At 28.1% G+C, this 22,797-nt stretch overlaps 1 protein-coding gene across 2 annotated transcripts; it reads right to left on the reverse strand.

Annotated features, from left to right (window-relative positions):
* Nucleotides 1–8,237: 8,237 nt before the first annotated feature.
* LOC135928086 (uncharacterized) lies at nucleotides 8,238–21,995 on the reverse strand. 2 transcript variants are annotated; one of them, XM_065464419.1, is made up of 10 exons: nucleotides 21,898–21,995; nucleotides 21,779–21,851; nucleotides 18,782–19,035; nucleotides 18,242–18,651; nucleotides 16,180–16,496; nucleotides 15,970–16,070; nucleotides 14,790–14,831; nucleotides 8,635–8,727; nucleotides 8,450–8,539; nucleotides 8,238–8,379 (listed from the first exon to the last, which is right to left on the reverse strand). In XM_065464419.1, the coding sequence occupies exons 1-10, from the start codon at nucleotides 21,970–21,972 to the stop codon at nucleotides 8,308–8,310; spliced, it is 1,527 nt and encodes a 508-aa protein (XP_065320491.1). In that variant the 5' UTR covers nucleotides 21,973–21,995; the 3' UTR covers nucleotides 8,238–8,307. The 2 variants fall into 2 exon arrangements, 1 of the variants encoding a protein (XP_065320491.1); XR_010572238.1 differs by lacking the exon at nucleotides 8,238–8,379 and having other exon boundaries at nucleotides 8,497–8,539; nucleotides 15,959–16,070.
* Nucleotides 21,996–22,797: the final 802 nt, after the last annotated feature.

Genomic DNA, 22,797 nt, shown 5'->3' on the forward strand with positions numbered 1-22,797 from the left:
GGCTTGTTTTTTAAATTTTCAGGCTCGGCCCGGCTTTTTTTAAAATAAAATTTTCAGGCCCGGCCTGGATTTTTAAAAAATAAATTATATTTATTTTTGATTTTTATAGCTAATTGTCACAACGATAAGATTGTCATTGTGCATCAAAACCTAAATATAAAAATAGAAAACAAATATATATATATATAAAAAGGAAATTAATAATAATTAGGAATCACGAAATCATAAAATCAACTTTAATTCTTTATTCAAAATTATAATAGTAAAAATCATAAAAAAATTAAATAAAATAAAATTAAAAGTAAATTTTAGTTAAAATAATAATCCCTTTTTCGCATCATAATTTCTCCATTATATATCCTTTTTCTTTAATCAACATTTACATAGTCTCCCTAGCGAATAATAACAAGTTCTACATCCCACTTGTTAAAACTGTTAAAGTATGAAAAAATCTACAAATCTCACGCGTTTTTTTCTCATTTACATAGACGGGGATATTTTAATAAAACATTATTTTTGTTTACAATTTGCATAATGCATTTTTTTTGTAAAGTAAAACTGCAACACCCTTCCACTTAAGTTAGACCCACCAATCTGCGAATAATCAATCTTCTTTCGATCTCGACTTATTCTTCTTAATTTTTGCTGTCTTCTAAGTTCTAACGAAGGCTTTGTCGCTTGAAATTTTTGAATTCTATCTGTCACTTGTCACCCTGTGAAACGATCAGCTTTTTATCGCTGTAAGCCACTGACGAACTTGATACACGCCTGTTTTCCACTATCCACGATTGATAACGATTATCGATGACATCCAGTTTCATCGTAACTTGTTTTCTATCATTCTCTTGTAATCCACGATTAGCTTTTTATCTTGATAAACGATTGGTCTGCGATAAACGATGGTTTTCACGAATTCTTGTTCGTCTTGACCCTCTTTTATATCAATTTGCTTGTTTTCCCCCTTTCTCTTGTAATTGATTGGTTGTTGCCTCTAATTCTTGTAATCGTATCTATCTTTCAGACTTTCGGGTCTTCTACGACAGTTTGCCCCTGTTGAGATATCGGGTAATCACATCTAATCTACTTCTACCTAAAATAATCTATTTACATATCTACATTTATCTCCTCTAAACTAATTCTGCCTTTAATAAATGGCGTAAATTATACTAAATCTTAAATTTTATAATACGTAGCAAAATATAATAAATTATATAAATATATCACATTCTATCACCCCTCTCCCCTTAATGAAGCCTAGACCCATATTTTCATTGAAAAATTTACTTGTACTCATCCTTTAGCTATTGATCCTCATCTTCTTTTCAGCCATGTCTATACTAAATTTATATCTAAAAATCCTATTCTAAAATATATATCAAAACCTATCTTTTAAAAAAATTATCATTGTGTATTTATTTCCTCATGTACTCTTTGACACTAAGTCTTTAAAAAAAACAGCTGAAATATATAAATCTCTTTTCATACATACGTTGTTGAGAAATCAATGACCTAATCATAAAAGTTTTCATACTTACGTTTATGAACAACCTCTTAATTCTAATCACTCTGGCTTTCACCCCACGTCTTTGAATAACTTATGAACTCTAATCATTATAATTTTTCGCACAACCGTTGTTGAAAACTGATATGTATATTTCTAACGCATGTTTTTCTTTCTGTTATTATTAGAATAATGTTGCATAATTGATCTCAAATCTTATTTATGATTCAAAAAAAATAAATATCCGATCTCAAATTGAGCTCTATTGCGGCATAAATTTTCTAATGACGAAAAGCCGATTCTCTCTATGAAGATTTTTTGGTTAATCTACAACCTAATATATTAATTCACATTAATCCTTGAGGCTGTTTTATCTCTCGCAGCCCTTAAAATAAAAGTTAAACGTAAATCTTCAATAAGAATTTAATCAACTATTTCCTAACAATAAAGTTATATTCTAATCTTATTCACCGAATTTTTTAATTATTATATCTCAGCAACCTATTAGTTAAATATTAACTTTCGCAATTTATGTTTCTATTTCTTTGTCAAAGTTATTTCTAGTGATCACTTGATAATAATTCTAAAATCTAAAATATCATAGTCTTTATTAGTTTCAAAATTCCATTGGTTTTTAGTTTACCAGTAACTTCTAAATATAAAATTCCTAATGTCTTTAATTTTAGATTTTATATTCCTACATAAACATAATCTTAACCACATAATTTTTCCTTTTCATCTTTATTTACATATTTTTCTTACGTTCTTCTGGAATTTTTTTTTTTTTGTATTAGAATACAGTTTGACACATCTCCTTGTTGTCCCACCGGTCCCACACTGAAGGTTGTAAAGGGCCGGTCTCCTCCGCTCTTCGGCACCATTGTCACAACGACAAGATTGTCATTGTGCATCAAAACCTAAATATAAAAATAGAAAACAAATATATATATATAAAAGGAAATTAATAATAATTAGGAATTACGAAATCATAAAATCAACTTTAATTCTTTATTCAAAATTATAATAGTAAACATCATAAAAAAATAAAATAAAATTAAATTAAAAGTAAATTTTAGTTAAAATAATAATCCCTTTTTCGCATCATAATTTCTCCATTATATATCCTTTTTCTTTAATCAACATTTACATAGTCTCCCTAGCGAATAATAACAAGTTCTACATCCCACTGGTTAAAACTGTTAAAGTATGAAAAAATCTACAAATCTCACGCGTTTTTTTCTCATTTACATAGACGGGGATATTTTAATAAAACATTATTTTTGTTTACAATTTGCATAATGCATTTTTTTTGTAAAGTAAAACTGCAACACTAATAATAACGATTTCTGTTTTAAAAAATACAGCCCGGCCTGAATGTTTTTTAAATATAATTCAGGCCCGGCTTGGGTGTTTTTTAAAAAAAATTCCGGTCCGGCCCGGGTGTTTTTTTAAAAAAATTTTGGGCCCGGCCCGGGTATATTTAAAAAAATTAAAATACTGTCCGGCCCAGAGGCCGAGCCTGCAGGTCTCTGAAAAACATACCAAGAAGTACAACATGTGAAAGTAGATTGAAAGGTTTGGATCTTTTGAATATTCATAGGCATTTGACGACAAGCAAGGATGAGATAATTGAAAAATTAGCTCAATCCCAACGAAGATTGGATTTTACATTGTAAATATATAAGTTGTACATTTGCTCAAATAGATCTTTGAAGATCTTTTATTTTTTAAAAATTTTGTGTAACGATCTTCAAAGATGATCTAGATCTTTGAAGATCGCTGCGATCAACGATCTTCAAAGATCTTCATGATATTTATTTTTTTTACCCCTTTAGTTTTTTTATTTTACTCTTTCAAAAAATATTAACATTTTTATTTATTTATATGCAAAAAGAAATAATATATTAATAAAATTGAAAAACATCTGGGCTTTTAATAAAGGGGTAAAAAAATAAATATCATGAAGATCTTTGAAGATCGTTACACAAAATTTTTAAAAAATAAAAGATCTTCAAATTTTACGATCTTCAAAGATCTTGCTCAAATTTTTGAGCTAGATCTCGCTCAAAAATTTTCAAAGAAGATCTTTTGTAAACATACAAAATAGAATTATTCCTAAGAAACTTTTTGTGCAAAGGCTCAAAAAATTCAAATTTCTATTTTGGGTCATTTAAGTGATTCTTTACATATAATTTTTTTATAATTCACATTAATTTAAAATTGTGTATTAGGAATAGTTATTAGTCCTAATAAATTTATGCTTGATATTTAAAAAAAACAATAATATTTCTTAAAAAATTTTTTACCCCCCCCCCCCCCCCCCAGACCAAATTCCTGCGTACGCGCCTGGCCAACGCCCATTAAAATTTTATTTTAAACTTAAATAAAATATACTATTAGCCTGCGAGATTTGGGTCGACTTGGCCCATGAAAGTCTTTGCTATGAATACGATATGCCTTATTTTGTGTTTCTCCCCGCGAAATCGCTATCTAGCTAACTATGAAATCATGGTTAAGGATAATAGTCCTTTTAGTACAAAAATTTAAGACTATATAATGTAATGGGTGTTCAAAATCTAAAAATATAAATAAATAAATTTTGAAGGAAAAAATAATAAGCTATTTAATGTAAAAATAATAAGCTATTTAATGTAAAAATAAATTAGTAATATAAATTTTCGCCATTTACAAAATTTTTTTTTTAAAAAAAATAATAGAAATGAATAAACTTGAATAAAAATTTATTTCTTTGGGTAATTTTTATAAAAAAACTAGGTTTCCCTATAACAACGATTTTAGTTATTTTTGTCAAAGAATATTGTAATACTACCTTTGGATTAACAAATACGAATTTATGAATCGAAAAATTGATTTTAAAAGGCTTATTGCAGAAAAATTACAAAAATATCAAAATGTGATTTAATGCTGCCAACAAGCATCTTATTGATAGAAATTCTAATAATTTTTTTTAGCTTTATAGAACAAATATTATTTAATAAATATAGTCTTAAAATATATTTTTTAATCAAATTTAAAAAGATTATTATTGTAATAATCATGTGATCTTTATTTAAAAATAATTTCATATATTTATCTTTGTGGACATTGTTTGCCGTTATAAGTTAACATAATGAAAAATTTATATATTAACTTTCTTTTTGTTAAATAATAATATATACTAAATTGATTTAATATAATTTATTTTCTTGTTGAAGTAATATTCAAATGTTTTTTTTATTAACTTTTACCGAAAAATATATATACTGATTTGTGATAAACATCATTATTTTATTATTAAATAAATATCTTCAATTATTGTCTACTATTACTTAAAATCCCTTACTTTAATTTTATCCGAAAAATAATATAGAAAATATTTTTACATTTTATTTATAAATAAATATTTTCAAAGCAAGATGGCGCTAATAGCATTTAAATGTAACGCATTTTATTTATCCATTACACCGATAAAAAGTGTTGGATAGTATACAAGTTTTATAAAATCTTTTAGAGTAGAGTGAAATTGATAATCCCAATTTTCTTTAACCCACTAGGGGAAAAGGAAAATTTTTTAAACAATTTGGTTTTAGATCGGATATAAGTTAAATAGTTTATTATTGCCTTGTTAATTGATATTAGAGACCTTTACAATTGATTAAATGTTTCCTCTCGATACTCCCTTAGCTGAGTGATTTTAATGGGTCCGTCTGATGTTTAGAACCTGCCATATCCTAAAAGTCAATTTTTCAAAGATTTAAAATTAAATAAACTTTTTATATATCAAATTTTCTGATATTTTTATTTATAAAATTGCAAATTTATATATTTATTTAAATTTATAAATATTTATACAGCTAACATTAAAAACAAATCATATTTTTATAAGTCTAAATTAAAAATATTAGATACACAATTTCTATACATTTATCAAATGAGTCAATTCTATTTAGTTGCTTATCCTTAGAAATTAATGTGGCATCTCTGATCTCATATTCAATTTATTTTACTAAATTTGATTTATGATAGTGCTAATAACAATAACGATTATTTTTCAGGCTAATAAAGAGCTATCATGCGGAATTTTAATAAGGAATCAAAAATACAAAATTAGATTTTCAAGGTTTAAGCCACTAGATTTAAAAATTTTTACACTTTCAGTATAAGAGAAATCGTTATTTTTAACCAAAATATCCCCAAAATAAAAGCATCTTTATTGGTGATTTCCATAATAATTACATCCTTAAAAAATAGAAATTTTATAATAAAAATTCACAACACTTATATCAAATCTAAATTGATCTGTTTTAATTGTTATCACTTTAACAAAATTTTTAGTAATTTTAACAAAATGAAATACTAGTTCTATCTTTGGTATCCAAATTAATTCGTTTTATAACACTCCTACAAGGTTTAAAAATTTTCCCAGCATTTAGTTCTTGATTACATTATGTTGATGAATAAAAACAAATTAAGTGATAGTAGAGTAGCCCATATGTTTTCTAATATATTAAGTTTCCTCCTGTGGCATTTCCGGATAAATTATAATATCTCAACAAATTCCTTCATCTACTCTTGTGCCATTGTTTTCTTTCCACGATATTGTATGAATTTTTTTGACTTGGAATTTTTAACGATTTATATTTCAAAAAGAATTGTCCAAAGATATTTTTAAAATTATAGGGTCGTGCTACTTGGCCAACGTGGGCGAAATTAATTATGTGACCCTTTAGAAACTTCTAATTTACTTAAACTTAAAGAAAAAAATAAATAATGATCTATATTCTGCAATTTTATAAACGGATTTCTGTAATTACAGCTTAGAATATGAATTTGGTAATATTTTATAATGCAATGTATATACTGAATTGATTTTGTAATAAGCATAAATTGTTTAATGTTTATATTTTTTACATTTATATATCCCTTCCATACGCATAAAAAAGAAAATTTAGTGCCCCCTATAATGCTTAAATTTGACAGCATAGTGGTGCTACCCCGCCCGCTCCCACATTCGTGTGAACCGACTCAGAAATTTTAAAATTTTTACTAAAATAAATTGTTAATATTTTGACCTGAGCTATTTTATTCCAAAATATTAAAAAAAAATTATTTGATTATTTCCGAACAAATAGATGCCGCATTATGGCAAAAAACAATAAAGAAAAAGAAATAATAAGTTAGAATTGAATTTTTAAACTCCGGAAAATAAAATTTTTAAAATCCATATAAAATAATTTTTAGAATACTTAGAATAGAGTTTTTAGAATCCTAGAATATAATCTGGAATCTTAGCATATAAACCACATAGAATTGATAACTTAGAAATTAGAATATAGGCCACATAGAATAGATTATCTAAATGGAGGCCATACAGAATTTATATAAGGTAGAATTTGCAAAAAATAGTAAATGGATATGAATATATTAGATGTAAAAGGATACATATTTATAAATGGATATTTATGATCCCTAAAATTGTTGAGTAACAGCTAATTGATACTACTACTACTACTACTTGTGATTTTAATTTGGCAAAGCCATAGCACTATTAATTTTTCAACGCTATATGAGAATTTAATGATTAACTTTTAACCATATACGGTTTAGAATATAGAACGTAAGATATATCTATATTAATACAATATCATTAGCTTTGCTCTGCGAATCAGTCTTACGAAATATTCGCCTAGCGATGCGGCATACAATAAGCACACTTTATCACAGCGACACTTTACCACTCAATCATTTGATAGCTCAACACTCTATCGCCGGCCCGCGGCCCATGATTTTATTGACTTATTTATTTTAATTTTTTTCTAATATTTTTTCAAATTAAACAAAATATTTAGATATAATTTATTTTATGCAGTTATTATAATCTTCAATATGTAGATAACATAATATATTCCATATAAATTAATACAAGTTCAATAAATGGAATATAATACTCTTTATGTGATCAATTTGTTTAGCCTCTGAATTGACAGATAATTATATATTAGTATTTAATTTTTTTTTTATATAAAATCAAACAATGACCTTAAGGTTAATTTTAATCGAAACCAAATATTACTACAAAAGGAAAGCTTAAGCAAAAAAAAAATCAAACTTGTTAATGAATATCATAACTTAAGCCATTCATACAGGTTAACCCTAGCCCATACCACATAATTTGGTAAAATCAATTTATCTTTATAGCTGCCTTATTCTGCTCCGCAGTCTTAAGTTGTCTGTTCGACTTTATCAAAGTGGCGCTTTGAATCTATATATCCTTGTTGAATATCATAACTTAAGCCATCCACGCAGGCTAACCCTAGCCCATATCACATAATTTGGTAAAATCAATTTATCCTTATAGCCGCCTTATTCTGCTCCGCAGTCTCAAGTTGTCTGTTAGACCGAAGTGGTCCTTGTTAAAGGCATCATTCCATTAGCCCATATATAGCTTAGACAGTGATTTTTTCAAAACAATTATAATTATTTTCTAGTTAATAATTGTTATAGATATATATAAGAGGAATTTCGATAATATTAAAAAAATAAAGGTTAAAATGCAAGAATTTATATTACTATGTTGAAAAAAGGTGATGCGAATTTTACTAAAAATTTATTCGAAATTTTTTTATTTGCGCTAAATGAAAAATAATAATATTATCATGTTGATTAAAAAATTTTACATGGACCAAAAATTAATTATAACAATACATTACAATTATATAATAATAATTTTGCCACTTGGAATGCATTGATTTTGCATCACATTTTTTAAATTTAAAAATCAATAAAATAATGTAAAATTCTATCAATCAAGAAATCATGGCGAATAAGCGACCTCTCTCGTTTGAATCATCGATTCGATTAATATATTTAACGATAACCTGTAGAAAAAAAGGGATATTAAATATAAAGTATATCATAATTTATTTTTTACAAAAAAATGAAGCTAACCTCAAAAGGTGCTTTGTGCATGATTAGAATATGAGCTATTAGCTTTGGAGATAACAAGGCTTTGGGTTTGATATATTGCGATATTAAGGTCTATAAAAATAAATGGTGAAATACTTATTAATAAAAAAAAATACAAAAATGGCAAAACTAAAAATAAAATAATTGTTAAAATTATTATATATTACCTTCAATTGAAATGTGTTATCAATCTCTTCCCAATCAGCCGCCTTCTCGCATAAAGCAAATAAAAGGGCGCAGGAATACAGTTGAGGACTGATCTTAATATGGAAATTGTAATTTTAAAAAAATATATAAGTGGTTATTATAAAAATAAATTTATTAAATAATAAAATAGTATTCCATAATCTCCTCTCTTATGGAAGGAAGAAAAAAAGAAAGAAAGAAAGACTCTTCTTTCTTTAAAATAATAACATAAAAAATGAAGCTTCACAAATTGAGCGTTTCAAACGCAAATAATGCATTTTAAATGGCATAGCAAATTGAAAAATTCCATTTTGTAATATTACATAAAATGGAAAAAAAAACTTACTTATATTTAAAATTAATGAAATATAAAGACAGATGATTGTAGTAATGAGAAGTATATATGTTTTGTTTTATTATTTTTGTACGCAAGGTCGTATTTGTATTCTTATTGTAACAATAATGTTGTTTATGTTGCAATATTATTATATTTTTAAAAAATAATTTTTTTTCTTTTCGGAAATTATATATATTTTTTAAAAGGAATGTCTACTAGAAATAAAAATAAATGAGTCTACTAGAAATAAAAGTAAAGGAGTCTACAAATAGTAGACTCTTTTATTTTTATTTCTAGTAGACATTCCTTTCCGAAAAGAAAAAAAATTATTTTTTTAAAAAATAATAATATTGCAACATAAACAACATTATTATTGTTACAATAAGAATACAAATACGACCTTGACGGCGTACAAAAATAATAAAATAAAACACATATACTTCTCATTATGACATGTCACCCACAAAAAAAACTGTTGTCTATTAATATTATTTTGAATGCATCCCATTTATTCCTGATAACAACAATTCTTCCAAGTCGTCCACTGTAAACTACGCTTCTCGTTGCTCACTCATTGTTTCCCTATTGTTCATATCACCAGTTGTACTTGGCCCCACACAAACATTCATTAAGGCATCGTTAGCAATCGCCAATATAGGTTGCACCGGTCGTTGCTCTGTAATTACTTCCTTTCGTCTGGTCATACTTGGATTGTCTTGATCATTTTCCTCAGTCGACACACATCCCATCATTTCCTTCCTGCGAATCGTATGCGAACTCCTCCACAAAGGGAACGGAATGTGATCCTGCCTGGCCAATCGAGATCGAGCTTTCCCCCGTTCTCTAGAACTGAAAGTTGTTACGGTGGGACATTGCCTCGAAATGTGTCCCACACCCCCACATCCATAGCACTCAATTAGCCCCGATTTTCTCCTGCTGACAATTCTTTTGGAGTCCTGAATTATATCTTTCCTTCGTTTTCCCCCATTCTATCTGCCAATGTTGCCCTTTGTTGCAATCTCCATTTATTATTCCATATCAATCCCACATCACTATTGGTCTTAACTAAGTTCATCTCCATAATCATATCATTCTTCGTTTTAATATACCAAGTTTCCATTGCAGGTTTCAATTAAAAAAAATTTTTTTTACAATTATTTCAAAACAGAACAAAAAAATTTTTTTATATCGGAAGGAAAAATATTGTAAGCAAGAACACAAAAAAAATTTTTTTTTAAATTAGGTTAACTACAAAATTTTTTTTTACATAATTTCTTTTTTTTTACATAAATAACAAATTTACAAAATACCAAATATTCCAAATTTTTTTTTATTATTACACTTCCTTTTCTACACACTCCCAATCCCATTTTATTTCCCTAAAACTTTCACAACACGAACTGTCTGAATTCACATATATTCTATTTTTTATTTATTTTTTACTATTTTCTAATGTTTAATTTATTATCTCCTCTTCAATTATATTCTCTTCTGGCCAATATTCACAATAATTTTCATAACTTACAATCGATATCGCAGCACCTGTATCCAATAGCATAGATATTTCTCTACTTCCTACAACTACTTCTACACGAGGACAGTTATCCTTCTCACTTTTGCCCTTTAATTTTAAAATAGGAATTCTATAATTTTTCATATTTTCACCATTTACCAAATTTATATTTCTTTTATCTACTAAATTTCTTTTAACTTCTACATCTCCACCGACCCGAAATTTCATTTCATTCTCTAATGTAATAACTTCCATTTTACTATTTTCGCTATCATTTAGTCACCTCTCCCGACATTCCATAGCCCGATGACCTTCCTTCCTGCACTTAAAACTCATACTTTCATCTTTACCTTCTTTCAAAATATCATTATTTTGTATCATTCTTACATCAGATGCCGGTGCTAAGTATTTCACTGCCGGAAATGCTTCCCCATTAATGGATAGAATTTGAAGAAATTCATGGGTTAACAACGAATATCGTGATTAAACATTTTAAAAAAGTATGGTCGAAGTTTGGTATTCCGAAAACTGTGGTATCGGGTGTTGGACCAGCTTTTATCGGTAAAAAATTCAAGATATTCTGTGAAAAACGGGTGTATATCATGTGTTAGCGCCACCGTATCATCCCAGTTTCAATGGACAGGAGGAACGGATGGTAGCGAGGGTTAAAGGATGGTTGAAGAAAACAAAAAGTGGTGCCTTAGCCTTGAATATAAACTGGGACACAATGCAACAGTAAGAATATATTAAAAATAAATGGGATTCTTAAAAATAAAAGGTAAAATTTTTTTTTTGAATATATTAAATGTTGTGTATTTTTATAATTTTGATATTATTAATTATATGAAGTTTAATATATTTTCTAACGTTTAGCAGTGTTAAAATATTTATAATAAAAGTTTTAATAAATTTGTGAGTAAAGAATAAATGTTTAATTCTAAAAGAAGTACAAAAACATATAATTATGTGGGAATGGTTCCACAGAGAAATAATTGTATTATAGGTATAGTAGTGATATGTTTATGGATAATTGGTATTATGTTGGAAAAAAATAAAAAGAGTTATAGAAAGAGATAGAATAAAAATCACGGAAGAAATTGAAATGAAAAATAATGAAATTGAAAAAGGAAAAAATGAAAGGGAATTAAAAAACGTTAATGAAAATGAAAGAATGACGGAAGAGATATTAAATTTAAAAGATGAAATATGGAAAATGTTAAATGAAAATATGATAGAAGGAATGAGGAAAAGTATCAATATTATTAGATCGGGAGAGGAACGAAAAGATATTAATAGTAAAAAAGAAATAGAGATTAAAGATGAACATGGAATGAGAGATGATAAACGAAATAATTATAGTCATGGAGAAAATTGTGAGAAGGTATGAAAGGGATTTCAAAAGAGAGGATCGAATGAATGATAAGGAATACGATCATTTTAAAGATATAATACGCCAATGAACTTGCAGAGAAATGAAAAGGAAAGTTGGGAAAAAGAAAATTTTTTCCGAAATAGAATTAATCGTCCAAAGATTAATATGTAAAATGTAAGATGTTATTCATGTGGGGCATTGGGGCATATAAGTAGAAATTGTATGCAGAACGGTGCAATGTTTAACAAGCAACCGATTAAATGTAATAGATATGGAGGAGTTGGACATAGTAGTGAAAAATGTTATGTCCCGACGTATCGTATTATTGGAAATAATCAAAGAACATTTCAATGTGAAAGATGTGGAAAAATGGGACATGCTAAAGAGAATTATTATGTAAGAGAACCGATAAATGGGGAAGAATTTCCGGCAGTGAAATACTTAGCACCGGCATCTAATGTAAGAATGATACAAAATAATGTATTTTGAAAGAAGGTAAAGATGAAAGTATGTGTATTAAGTGCAGGAAGGAAGGACATCGGGCTATAGAATGTCGGGCGGGAGAGGTGACTAAATGATAGCGAAAATGGTAAAATGGAAGTTATTACATTAGAGAATGAAATGAAATTTCGGGTCGGTGGAGATGTAGAAGTTAAAAGAAATTTAGTAGATAAAAGAAATATAAATTTGGTAAATGGTGAAAATATGGAAAAATATAGAATTCCTATTTTAAAATTAGAGGGCAAAAGTGAGAAGGATAACTGTCCTCGTGTAGAAGTAGTTGTAGGAAGTAGAGAAATATCTATGCTATTGGATACAGGTGCTGCAATATCGATTGTAAGTTATGAAAATTATTGTGAATATTGGCCAGAAGAGAATATAATTGAAAAGGAGAAAATAAATTAAACAGTAGAAAGTAGTAAAAAATAAATTAAAAAATAGAATATATGAGGAATCAGACAGTTGGTGTTGTGAAAGTTATAGGGAAATAAAATGGGATTGGGAGTGTGTAGAAAAGGAAGTGTAATAATAATAATTTTTTTTGGAATATTTGGTATTTTGTAAATTTGTTATTTATGTAAAAAAAAAGAAATTATGTAAAAATTTTTTTTGTAGTTAACCTAATTTAAAAAAAAAAATTTTTGTGTTCTTGCTTACAATATTTTTCCTTCCGATATAAAAATTTTTTTGTTCTGTTTTGAAACATAGAAACTTGGTATATTAAAACGAAGAATGATATGATTATGGAGATGAACTTAGTTAAGACCAATAGTGATATGGGATTGATATGGAATGATAAATGAAGATTGCAACAAAGGGCAACATTGGCAGATGGAATGGGGGAAAAAGAACGGAAAGATATAATTCAGGTCTCCAAAAGAATTGTCAGCAGGAGAAAATCGGGGCTAATTGAGTGCTATGGATGTGGGGGTGTGGGACCATTTCGAGGCATTGTCCCACCGTAACAACTTTCAGCTCTAGAGAACGGGGGGAAGCTCGATCTCGATTGACCAGGCAGGATCACATTCCGTTCCCTTTGTGGAGGAGTTCGCATACGATTTGCAGGAAGGAAATGATGGGATGTGTGTCGACTGAGGAAAATGATCAAGACAATCCAAGTATGACCAGACCAAAGGAAGTAATTACAGAGCAACGACCGGTCCAACCTATATTGGTGATTGCTAACGATGCCTTTGTGAATGTTTGTGTGGGGCCAAGTACAACTGGTGATACGAACAATAGGGAAACAATGAGTGAGCAACGAGAAGCGGAGTTTACAGTGGACGACTTGGAAGAATTGTTGTTAGAGCAGGAATAAATGGGATGCATTCAAAATAATACTAATAGACAACAGTTTTTTTTTGTGGGTGACATGTCTTAATGAGAAGTATATGTGTTTTTTTATATTATTTTTGTACGCCGTCAAGGTCGTATTTGTATTCTTATTGTAACAATAATGTTGTTTATTTTGAAATATTATTATTTTTTTAAAAAATAATTTTTTTTCTTTTCGGAAATTATATATTTTTTTTAAAAGGAATGTCTACTAGAAATAAAAATAAAAGAGTCTACTAGAAATAAAAGTAAAGGAGTCTACAAAAAGTAATATAATTTTCAATCTTTTTTAAAACTTAGGCATTATTTAAAGTAAACGCATTATCTTCAAGAGTTACTTTATCGCAGCGTTTTTACGAAATAAAGCGAAAGGTACAAATTTATAAATATGGAGCTATTATAAAATTTAAAAAACATACGTTGAGATGTGTTGATAATAAATATGAGATACGGTTATAAAAATAATAGTAAATTTTATAAAAAAATATTATGATTTTTCTTAATGTTATATAAAATTATTATCTCAATTTTAACTTTATCTTAAAAATTAGTTTTTAAAACATAGTCAGCTATAATATCGGTGCGTTAAATGCGTTATTTAAGATTTTTGAATCGAAGATATGAATAAAAATTCCACCTCAATTTAAACAAGGGATGCGTTACGTTTTTCTTATTAAAAAAGTAAGGCAAAAGCTCAAATTGTGAGCTCTATTACATGTTTTTATTTAAAAAAAAGAAGCAGAAAGCTAATAAAATCTATAAACATAATTAAAATTTTACATAAAAACCAAATTTTATGTTTTAAAAAAAATAAATGATAAAGTAAAAATATGCAGTAATATAATAGTTATTTTTTACAAATTGAGGCGTATTATTTTGCGTTCTATTTTATATAATTTATATAGTAACGGGCAAATTGGTAACGTTTTTTTTTCGTTAAGAAAAAGCAAAATAGTTTGTGTTTTTCATATTTTTAAAAAGAATTACTGCTTAAACAACACAACGTTTTTTTTATAGAAAACAATGCTAAACACCTCTGCTCAAATTATAAACTATATAATGTATAATGATAATTTACGGAGTATTCTTCGATTATCGAATTGGGATCTATAAGTGATGCCTATTGTGATAAAAATAATATTAAATTAAACATCAAAGAAAAGCAAGCTCCTTTATGCGCTATGAATAGATTATTTGATTCGAAAGTTCGTATCGAATAAGAATAATAGACTTATTCGTTTTTTGTAGGCCTAGTATATAGTGCCATTTTTCAATCTAGATGCCATGTAAACAAAAAGAGTTTTTGAAAAGAGACACAATTTTAAAAAAAAGAGCCATATTGTCACCTGAGTATTATAGTGCTCTACTCTATACCTATTTTTTTTTAAAAATTCAAATAAAAATATATTAATTGCATTTTAAAAAGAAAATCACAATGAAATAATGAAAACTCAATTATATTTTATCTATTGTGGATATATAATCCTATAGTTCGTTTTGTTAAAAAGGGATTCGGGTATTTTTTTAAAAACGACCTAGATTTTAGCCAAAATAATATTATGCAAGCCTCGAGATTTGGCAAATAGAGGCAAAAAACTTTTCTGCCAACTATGAGGAAAATCTCCAGGCTTATATAATATTATTTTGGCTAAAATTTTAATCGAGTCATTTTTAAAATCGCCCCGAATCGGGCCTTTTAACAACCCTTACTCAGCCGACGATAAATCAAATTCTTCCGAAAAAGAAAAGTTTTTAAAAACTCATTATATTTTTCCTAATACTTAAAAAATATATTTATAACATTGATAATGGAAACCTTATTAATTGACCCTATAAAAACTTATCAGTTAACTTTGGTTAAATTTTTTTTTAAGTAACAAGAATTAGAGGTTTGCAATGTCCGCCCCAGTTACGTCTGAATTTTTTTTATTTGGGCAGGGCAAAAAAATTAGAAGGCTGGATTAATGTTGAATTATGATGTTTTATAGAAATGATAGTCCATGTATAGTGTTTTAATTTAACCAATCCCCAATATAGTTGTTTATTTTGGTGTACAACTACATATATTTCGGGCTATGCCTTGTATTTAAACAGGTCTGGGAAACCTTATTAAAAAATTGGAAATAGGCCAGGCCACAAATTTGACCGAGCTGGACAAAAGCTAAATTCCAAACGGGGCAGGGCAGAACCTAAAACTTTTGCCATTTGCAGACCTCTAAAGAGAAAATATCAAATATTTTGATATACATAATACAAACCCAATCTTCTGCTCTCTGCGTTTCGTAATATTTTAGCCCATAAATTAAGGTATCGAATTCACCTGATGATTTAGATAAAACCATATTTCTGCAATTCTGACCTAAGGCAACAGTAGTAATAATAAATATGTATTATACTATAGGAAATATGGTATATTTTACAATAAAAAAAATAAATAATGCAGGATTCGAATAAGAGGAACAATATACCTAAATCATTACGTAACTGTCCGGTCATTTTACAAAGGACGTATCGTCTTTGCAAGCAACTGTTATAATGAAGCAGCTGCTTAAATATATTTTTATCCTCCAAAAGATCGGGGCTCAGATTGATTCTGCACTGAGTTACTCGAGTTATTAGCTTTTCGAGGGCCGGTAGAAAGTTGTCCGGATAACTAATATTGGCTTGATCCAGAGTTATGCCGATTTTTGGGGTGGCAGTATCTATGTCCATTAGATCTCGGTTCATTTCAGAAATGGCCAATGATAATTCCGTAAACAGTGCTTCCTTGTGGAGAGATAAGGATCTGCATCCAAACAAATTTTTGTCATGTTAATATGTAAATGGAGGAATTGTATAATCTAATTAGGTAATAATTAATAATAAAATTTCCACCTCATCCAAAATACAAAAAATGAAGGATTATCCTGGAATAAATAGAGTTCTGTTGGCGCTGGTTCCAGTTATTAAAATTAAAAATGGATTCAGGGAACTAGTTTTTAAAATTTGACGAAGTTCCGAGAGTTCAAAGTTCTGGCTCCAAACTCAGTTAGCAGTCAAATTTTTTATAAACAAAATAAACCCCTCAAGACTCTAAGATCATATCTTGAAAAATCAAGATTTTGGTAGTCATTATAAAGATATAGTTATAAATTATACAGGGCAGAGCAGTTTAAAATATAATACATGTTGTGATAATCAAATATAATTTATATTTTTGTTTTATTGACATTCAATTTATATAAGTAATTATAGAAGTATTGTTATTTTAAGAAAATTAGGAGAGTTTTGATATGTTATTCTTATGCAAATAATATATTAAGGATATTATATTATGCGCGAAATAATTTGGGAGATTTTGTACTCTTGTTTTTCATATTTTTTTGAGTTGTTTACCTTTTCATTTTATAATTTTTTGTATTCTTTTATACAGAGATCCAAACTAAAGGTGAATAGAACCTAACCCAGAACCTAATCCGATAAAAGATTTTCTAGCCGAACTTGAGCCGAACCGCTAAAATGCCTATGAACGGTTCTAACTTCAGAATTTTGTGCTTATAAAATAGTAAAGTTATTACAAGTATATATTTATAAAATTCTAATTTATAGTCGAATTGTTAAAAGATTATTATCACTCAATTTTGATTGATAAGTGTCAGCCATAATTTTCATAAACTTTAGTATATTATCATTTTAAAACATTCTTTAAATATTTTTAAGCTTATAACCCTGCCTTCACAGTTAGCGCGAATTCGCGGCGAAGTATACAAAATATGATATAAATATAATATTTCTACATTCATTTTTGTATCCTTTGCCGGGAATCCGTGCTAACTGTGAATGCTGGGTAATGTCTAGAGATAAATTGAATTCAATATATAAATTATTTACATATAATATTATAAATGATACATAAAATTTAAATTACTGATTGTGGCCCAACTATGCAGGGGCATCACTGAGAAAATCTTGAGCGTCACTAAAAGAGAAGACACCCTCAAGAACTCAATAAAATTAAAATATCACAATAACACATAAAATTTGAATGTAGTTTTGTATACATTCAAACAAGTTTTTAGAGGTTCGAACCGAACCGATATTTTTACTTTTTAACGAACCGAACCGGAAGCGAAATTCGTTTCACTCCGGATCCCAGCTTTTATATTTATTTTTAAAATATTTTTCTATTATATAAGTTTATGTTCCTACAAGAATAAGATATCATATAATTAGGGATTGCATATGCTCTGATATGATCTTAGATAAAAATAGATTACACAATATTTAAAACAATATTTTAAATAAATTACTTGCATTTTTGTTAGAAATAGTTCTTGAAAATGGTTTCCCATTCCTGTAAATTTTAAAAGAGGGGGTTTCCCAGGTTCCGGGTTTTAAATTTTTTCCAGTTCCGAGAGTTCCTAACTATGAGTATAATATCCATTAATTTTTTCAAACGTTTTAAATAGCCGCCATTTTTATAACGGTATATTATTTTACTTTAATCAAGAAAATAATATGTAAAAGCAAAAAACCTGTTTAAAAAATAACCTCAAGCATTCTATGGCAATCGTTTCATCTGTATCCTTTAAATATCTTACATACCTCTTCCTGGCGCGGGGCAATATAGCCAAAATATCGTAAAAAATAACGGGCGACAATGTATTCCGGACGAACAAAATAACTTTCAAAAGAGTGTTACCTTCGCCGCAGTTGATGGCGGCTTTCAGTAAGTGAATTTTTTCGGATTTGCATTTAAATTGCGTTAGCAATGTTTCGGGGAGAACGACCCTGGCCAATCTTTGATGACGAAAATCAAAAATGTTTTGATGCCGCGAATATTCCGTGTAAATTAGATCGTCGATTATTTTTTGGAAAAGTGGGTCGGATTGAGTATTTGAATAGGGTTCATCCGTGGGATTAGAGGAGTGAGTATGTTGGGTCGTGGTGGGACCGGCTAACTTGTATTTGAAAAATATGATCGAGATTAAAAGAGGGTTAAAAATAATTTAGGAATACGGATCTCAACAATAAATATTTTGATAACCTAAAAAAACTAGTACTAAAAAAAGCAATTTGCTTAAATTTAACCGAAAATCGTCGCGAAGAAAATATAGCATCTCTCAACTTCTTGGGTTGGCTAAAGGGCGCTACCGTATGAATTGACGGCTTTTTGAAAGCGTTTGATATAAGAGGCGAACTTTTAAGGTGCGGCGAGTAAGTAAAAATATCTGTAGCGATTTGTGAAGGTAGTTTAGAAGCCACCAAGGGGCTAGAGGAAGAGGAAGATGATTGCCATGTGTGAAATGTTTTTAGTAGTTCGTGAGTTTTGGGTGATGATAAGTCTAAAAATTTTTTATTTAAATGAAAGACTTCGCTAAAAATGTAAAACAACGTTTTTCGATTTATTGGTTGTAAAAATTTATATATTTTTCATTGAATTTTTAAAAAAAATTAAATACATTTAATTGTTTTTCTTTGGTCCTGTTCTTGTTAGATTCTTATAAAATTACATAATTATTAAATTTTAATATCGATAAATGTGATAATACCTAATACTAATTTTGTTTTATTTATGACATTCTTTACTAAAATCCTTATATAGAGAAATTTATTAAAAATAGTTTGACTTACAGAAATTCTATTTTATAATTAATTTTTAACTAAAAAAAATATTAAAATATCAAAACTTAACATAAATATATCCTATGATATAAAAGTTATTCTTATGTCTAGCGTTATTATTATTTTTCTTTCACTTAAACCTTGTTTAGGGTTATTTTTCTCAAAATACAGTCAAGAAATAAGCGAATCATAATAAATATGTGTAATTTCATTTTTTTTAAAAAAAACGAATAATTTATATTAAATTGTCTCAACTTGCTTTACTATGCTGTATTAAAAAAAACAAATAGGCGAAGGGTAAACATTTAGGACAAATAAATTAATTTAATTAATATAGTTAGAGGAGAGCAAAGTGCTTTAGAAACGTATTTTGTTAAGCGCAAATAGCTCCTATAAAAAGAAGTATTTTGCAAATAGTTCTAGGTTACATTTTAAGTTCACATAATGCAATATGTTATACGACTATTAGTATAGCCATAGGCTTAACCAAGATTCTCTTAAGAATGGTTGGATGTTCCTCCATTATAGCTTTACATTTTTTTTATTTAAAATTGTTCTGAAAATTTTTAGGATCATTTTCAAATTTATACCTATGCTAGAAGCTTAAATTTACATAATACTCATTTAAAAAAAAATATGTAATTGAAATATGACCGATATAAGTAAATAAATGATTTAACAATATAAATGAATATAAGGCATATTGGTTCAATTTATAATTCCTGAGGGTTGAGCTCTATTTCATACTATGTGTTTATACACCATCCGATCATTTGTATCCACTAGTGAATAGGGAGCACCTCTCGATTTTATTCTGCCTTTTCGTCACCCTGCAGTTTCATAGCACACAGAGGTATTAAACATCTTAATCTCTCATCTAAGCGTTTTATTCATGCAGCTGGGTCAGAAAAGAAAATGATGTGGCCAATGCCTTGTCACGATGCAAGCTAATAAAGGGGAGTGTACATACCATATTCGTGGCCATGGACGACATTAAGGAAAATCAAAGAGGGATAGTGTGCTAAACGGTAAATCAGCATTTCTGCAAAGTGGAGAAGGTTTACAAGAGTGGAGACACTGATCTAATACTATAACTGAAAGAACACACTGTCAATTGAGAAAAATAATATTGAGTGGAACAGGAGAGTAGTGATTTTGATTCCTGAGATGGATAGCAGTTCTTAACAATTAAAATGGACATTCGGGAATAATGACCAAATATATTTTGACTCTTGTACTAATGGCCAAAATGTGATAATAAAATAGAGAAACGTTTGATTTTAAAATCAGTAAAATAGAAACTAACCCATATTGGGCTAGGCAAGATCCATGCCATGGAATGATCGAATGCAAGATGGAATAGCCTGAGCTCTGATATGGGAAAATATAATAAATCTCATATCTTATTATAAACATTATAATTGAGTATTATTTAGAAATAAATTAAATTTGATAAAATTCTAGCTTTTAATTAAATTAGATGGTTGATGATTGATAAAAAAAAGTAAGTCATTAACTAAAATTTTTGTCATTTATTTGATGCAGACTAGGTGATTTACTGTCTCTTAGTGTTCTAAAATTGAATGGCTAGCATGAGCCAAAAAACAAGCAGTCTTTATTTAAAGTAATTTGATTCTTTTTGATACTCTTCAAGGTTGAGACATTCGTCTCAAGGCTAGTGTTATATTTTTAGCTATTGGTCAATTATTTTGAAGATGGTCAAGGACTATATTAAATGGCAAATTTTGCCATAATGTCTCTTTTTATAACTAAGAAATTTTATAGTTGCATAGAAATCCCTCATCTCAATTTATATTATGAATGAGAATATTAATGGCTAAAAACACTTAGTTGAACACTAGGAATTTCTGATATTTCTCATCAAGATTATTTAATGAAGCATTTAAATAAATCTTTTGTTTTTAAAATGTGTTGAACCATTTGGCTCAACCCAATCACTAGTCCTTACCATATAATAAGTAACATCACTAGTGGGGTGGCACACAGGGGGCTCAAGTCTCCTGAAGAATTTGAAGAGACCCACAATGAATCTTAAATTTTTTTTAAAAATACCTTAAAAAGGGGAAAAAATTAGAAACTAAAAAAAATATTTTTTGAGCCCCCCAAGACTGTAAAGGCTAATGACAGCAATGGTGATAATCAAGAATTTAACCATCTGCTGAGTGTAATAAAGGTCCATATCGATTTTAAACAAATTTTAATGTTAAATAGTAAGTCAAATATAAACTAAGGTTATTTTAAAATTATCGGAATTGGTTTTGGAACAAAGGTTAAAGTTGGAAATTTAAAAAGAAAAAATTGACTTTGCTAATTTGAATTATAACTCAAAAGCAATATTTTGAAATATTTAAAATTATTTACTGGAAATTCAATTAGAAATAAAAAAACTTAATTACAAACTTTATTAAAATTAACAAATAATTTCATAAATTTATTAATTACCATTATCTTTATTTATCTTTTTATTTTGCAATGACAAACAACTTAATTGTGCTGTTCCGAAATTGCTTTCTTCCTATAAAAATAAAATCATATATATTTTAGAATTAAAGATGAGAAACTTCATCATCACAAAAGATACTAGAACTGATGTTCGATGAACCCCAATAATCATCATTTTCAGAATCAAAATCCATATGTTTTTAAGGATGGATGTATCATTTACTAAGCAATACCCGATATACATCATATCTACTAGACAAGCACTAGCAGAAGCCAGACCTTAGATCTAACCGCATATTTCTCATAATCTAATATAAATTGAAATCCTAAACTTTATCTTTCTACCCTAACTCATAGCTAATGGTTGACGAGCGTTTTGCAAAATAACAGCCAAATAAGGCTCTAGAAAAACCCAGCTGATATGTGCCTATCGTGAAGTTTTTCACTAAGATGACAATAAACATAATAAAAATAAATATTATGAACACAATAAAATCTAATAAAGCCTGTCTACATTTATATAAAATACAATAATGATTTATATATATCACAAAATATTTATTATTAAAACCCTAAAATGCTTAATCATTAAATTTCCCAATATACAAGCATACATTCTTGGATTAGCCTTTTAACTACCTTGATCTTTTGGACAACGTCATCGTATTATTACGTACTCTTTATATCTGGCAACTTAGATTGATCGTTGTTTCATCTGTAATTTAAATAGCATCTCCCGTGGTTATCGCTCTGTTGATTTTAATATTATTTTACCTGAGTGGAAGCAATTCATTTTTCTGGGGTCTTTCCATCACATAGTTGATAGGTATGCTTCTTTATTATTTTTGGTCCCATTATCCATCTCATAAGACAATAGAGTTTTTATTATTTTTTCCGGTCCTAAATAATATTATTTAATTCACAATAATCCGCTTAAAATTCTCATGGCTTAAGTTTTTTAATTCTCCCGGTGTTGAATTGTTAATCACATTTTTTTCTTGCATTCGGTCTTATCAAAG

This window comes from Gordionus sp. m RMFG-2023, chromosome 4 (genome assembly GCF_954871325.1).
Source record: "Gordionus sp. m RMFG-2023 chromosome 4, tfGorSpeb1-WG-v2, whole genome shotgun sequence".
In the NCBI taxonomy this organism is placed as follows: Eukaryota; Metazoa; Nematomorpha; class Gordioida; order Chordodea; family Parachordodidae; genus Gordionus; species Gordionus sp. m RMFG-2023.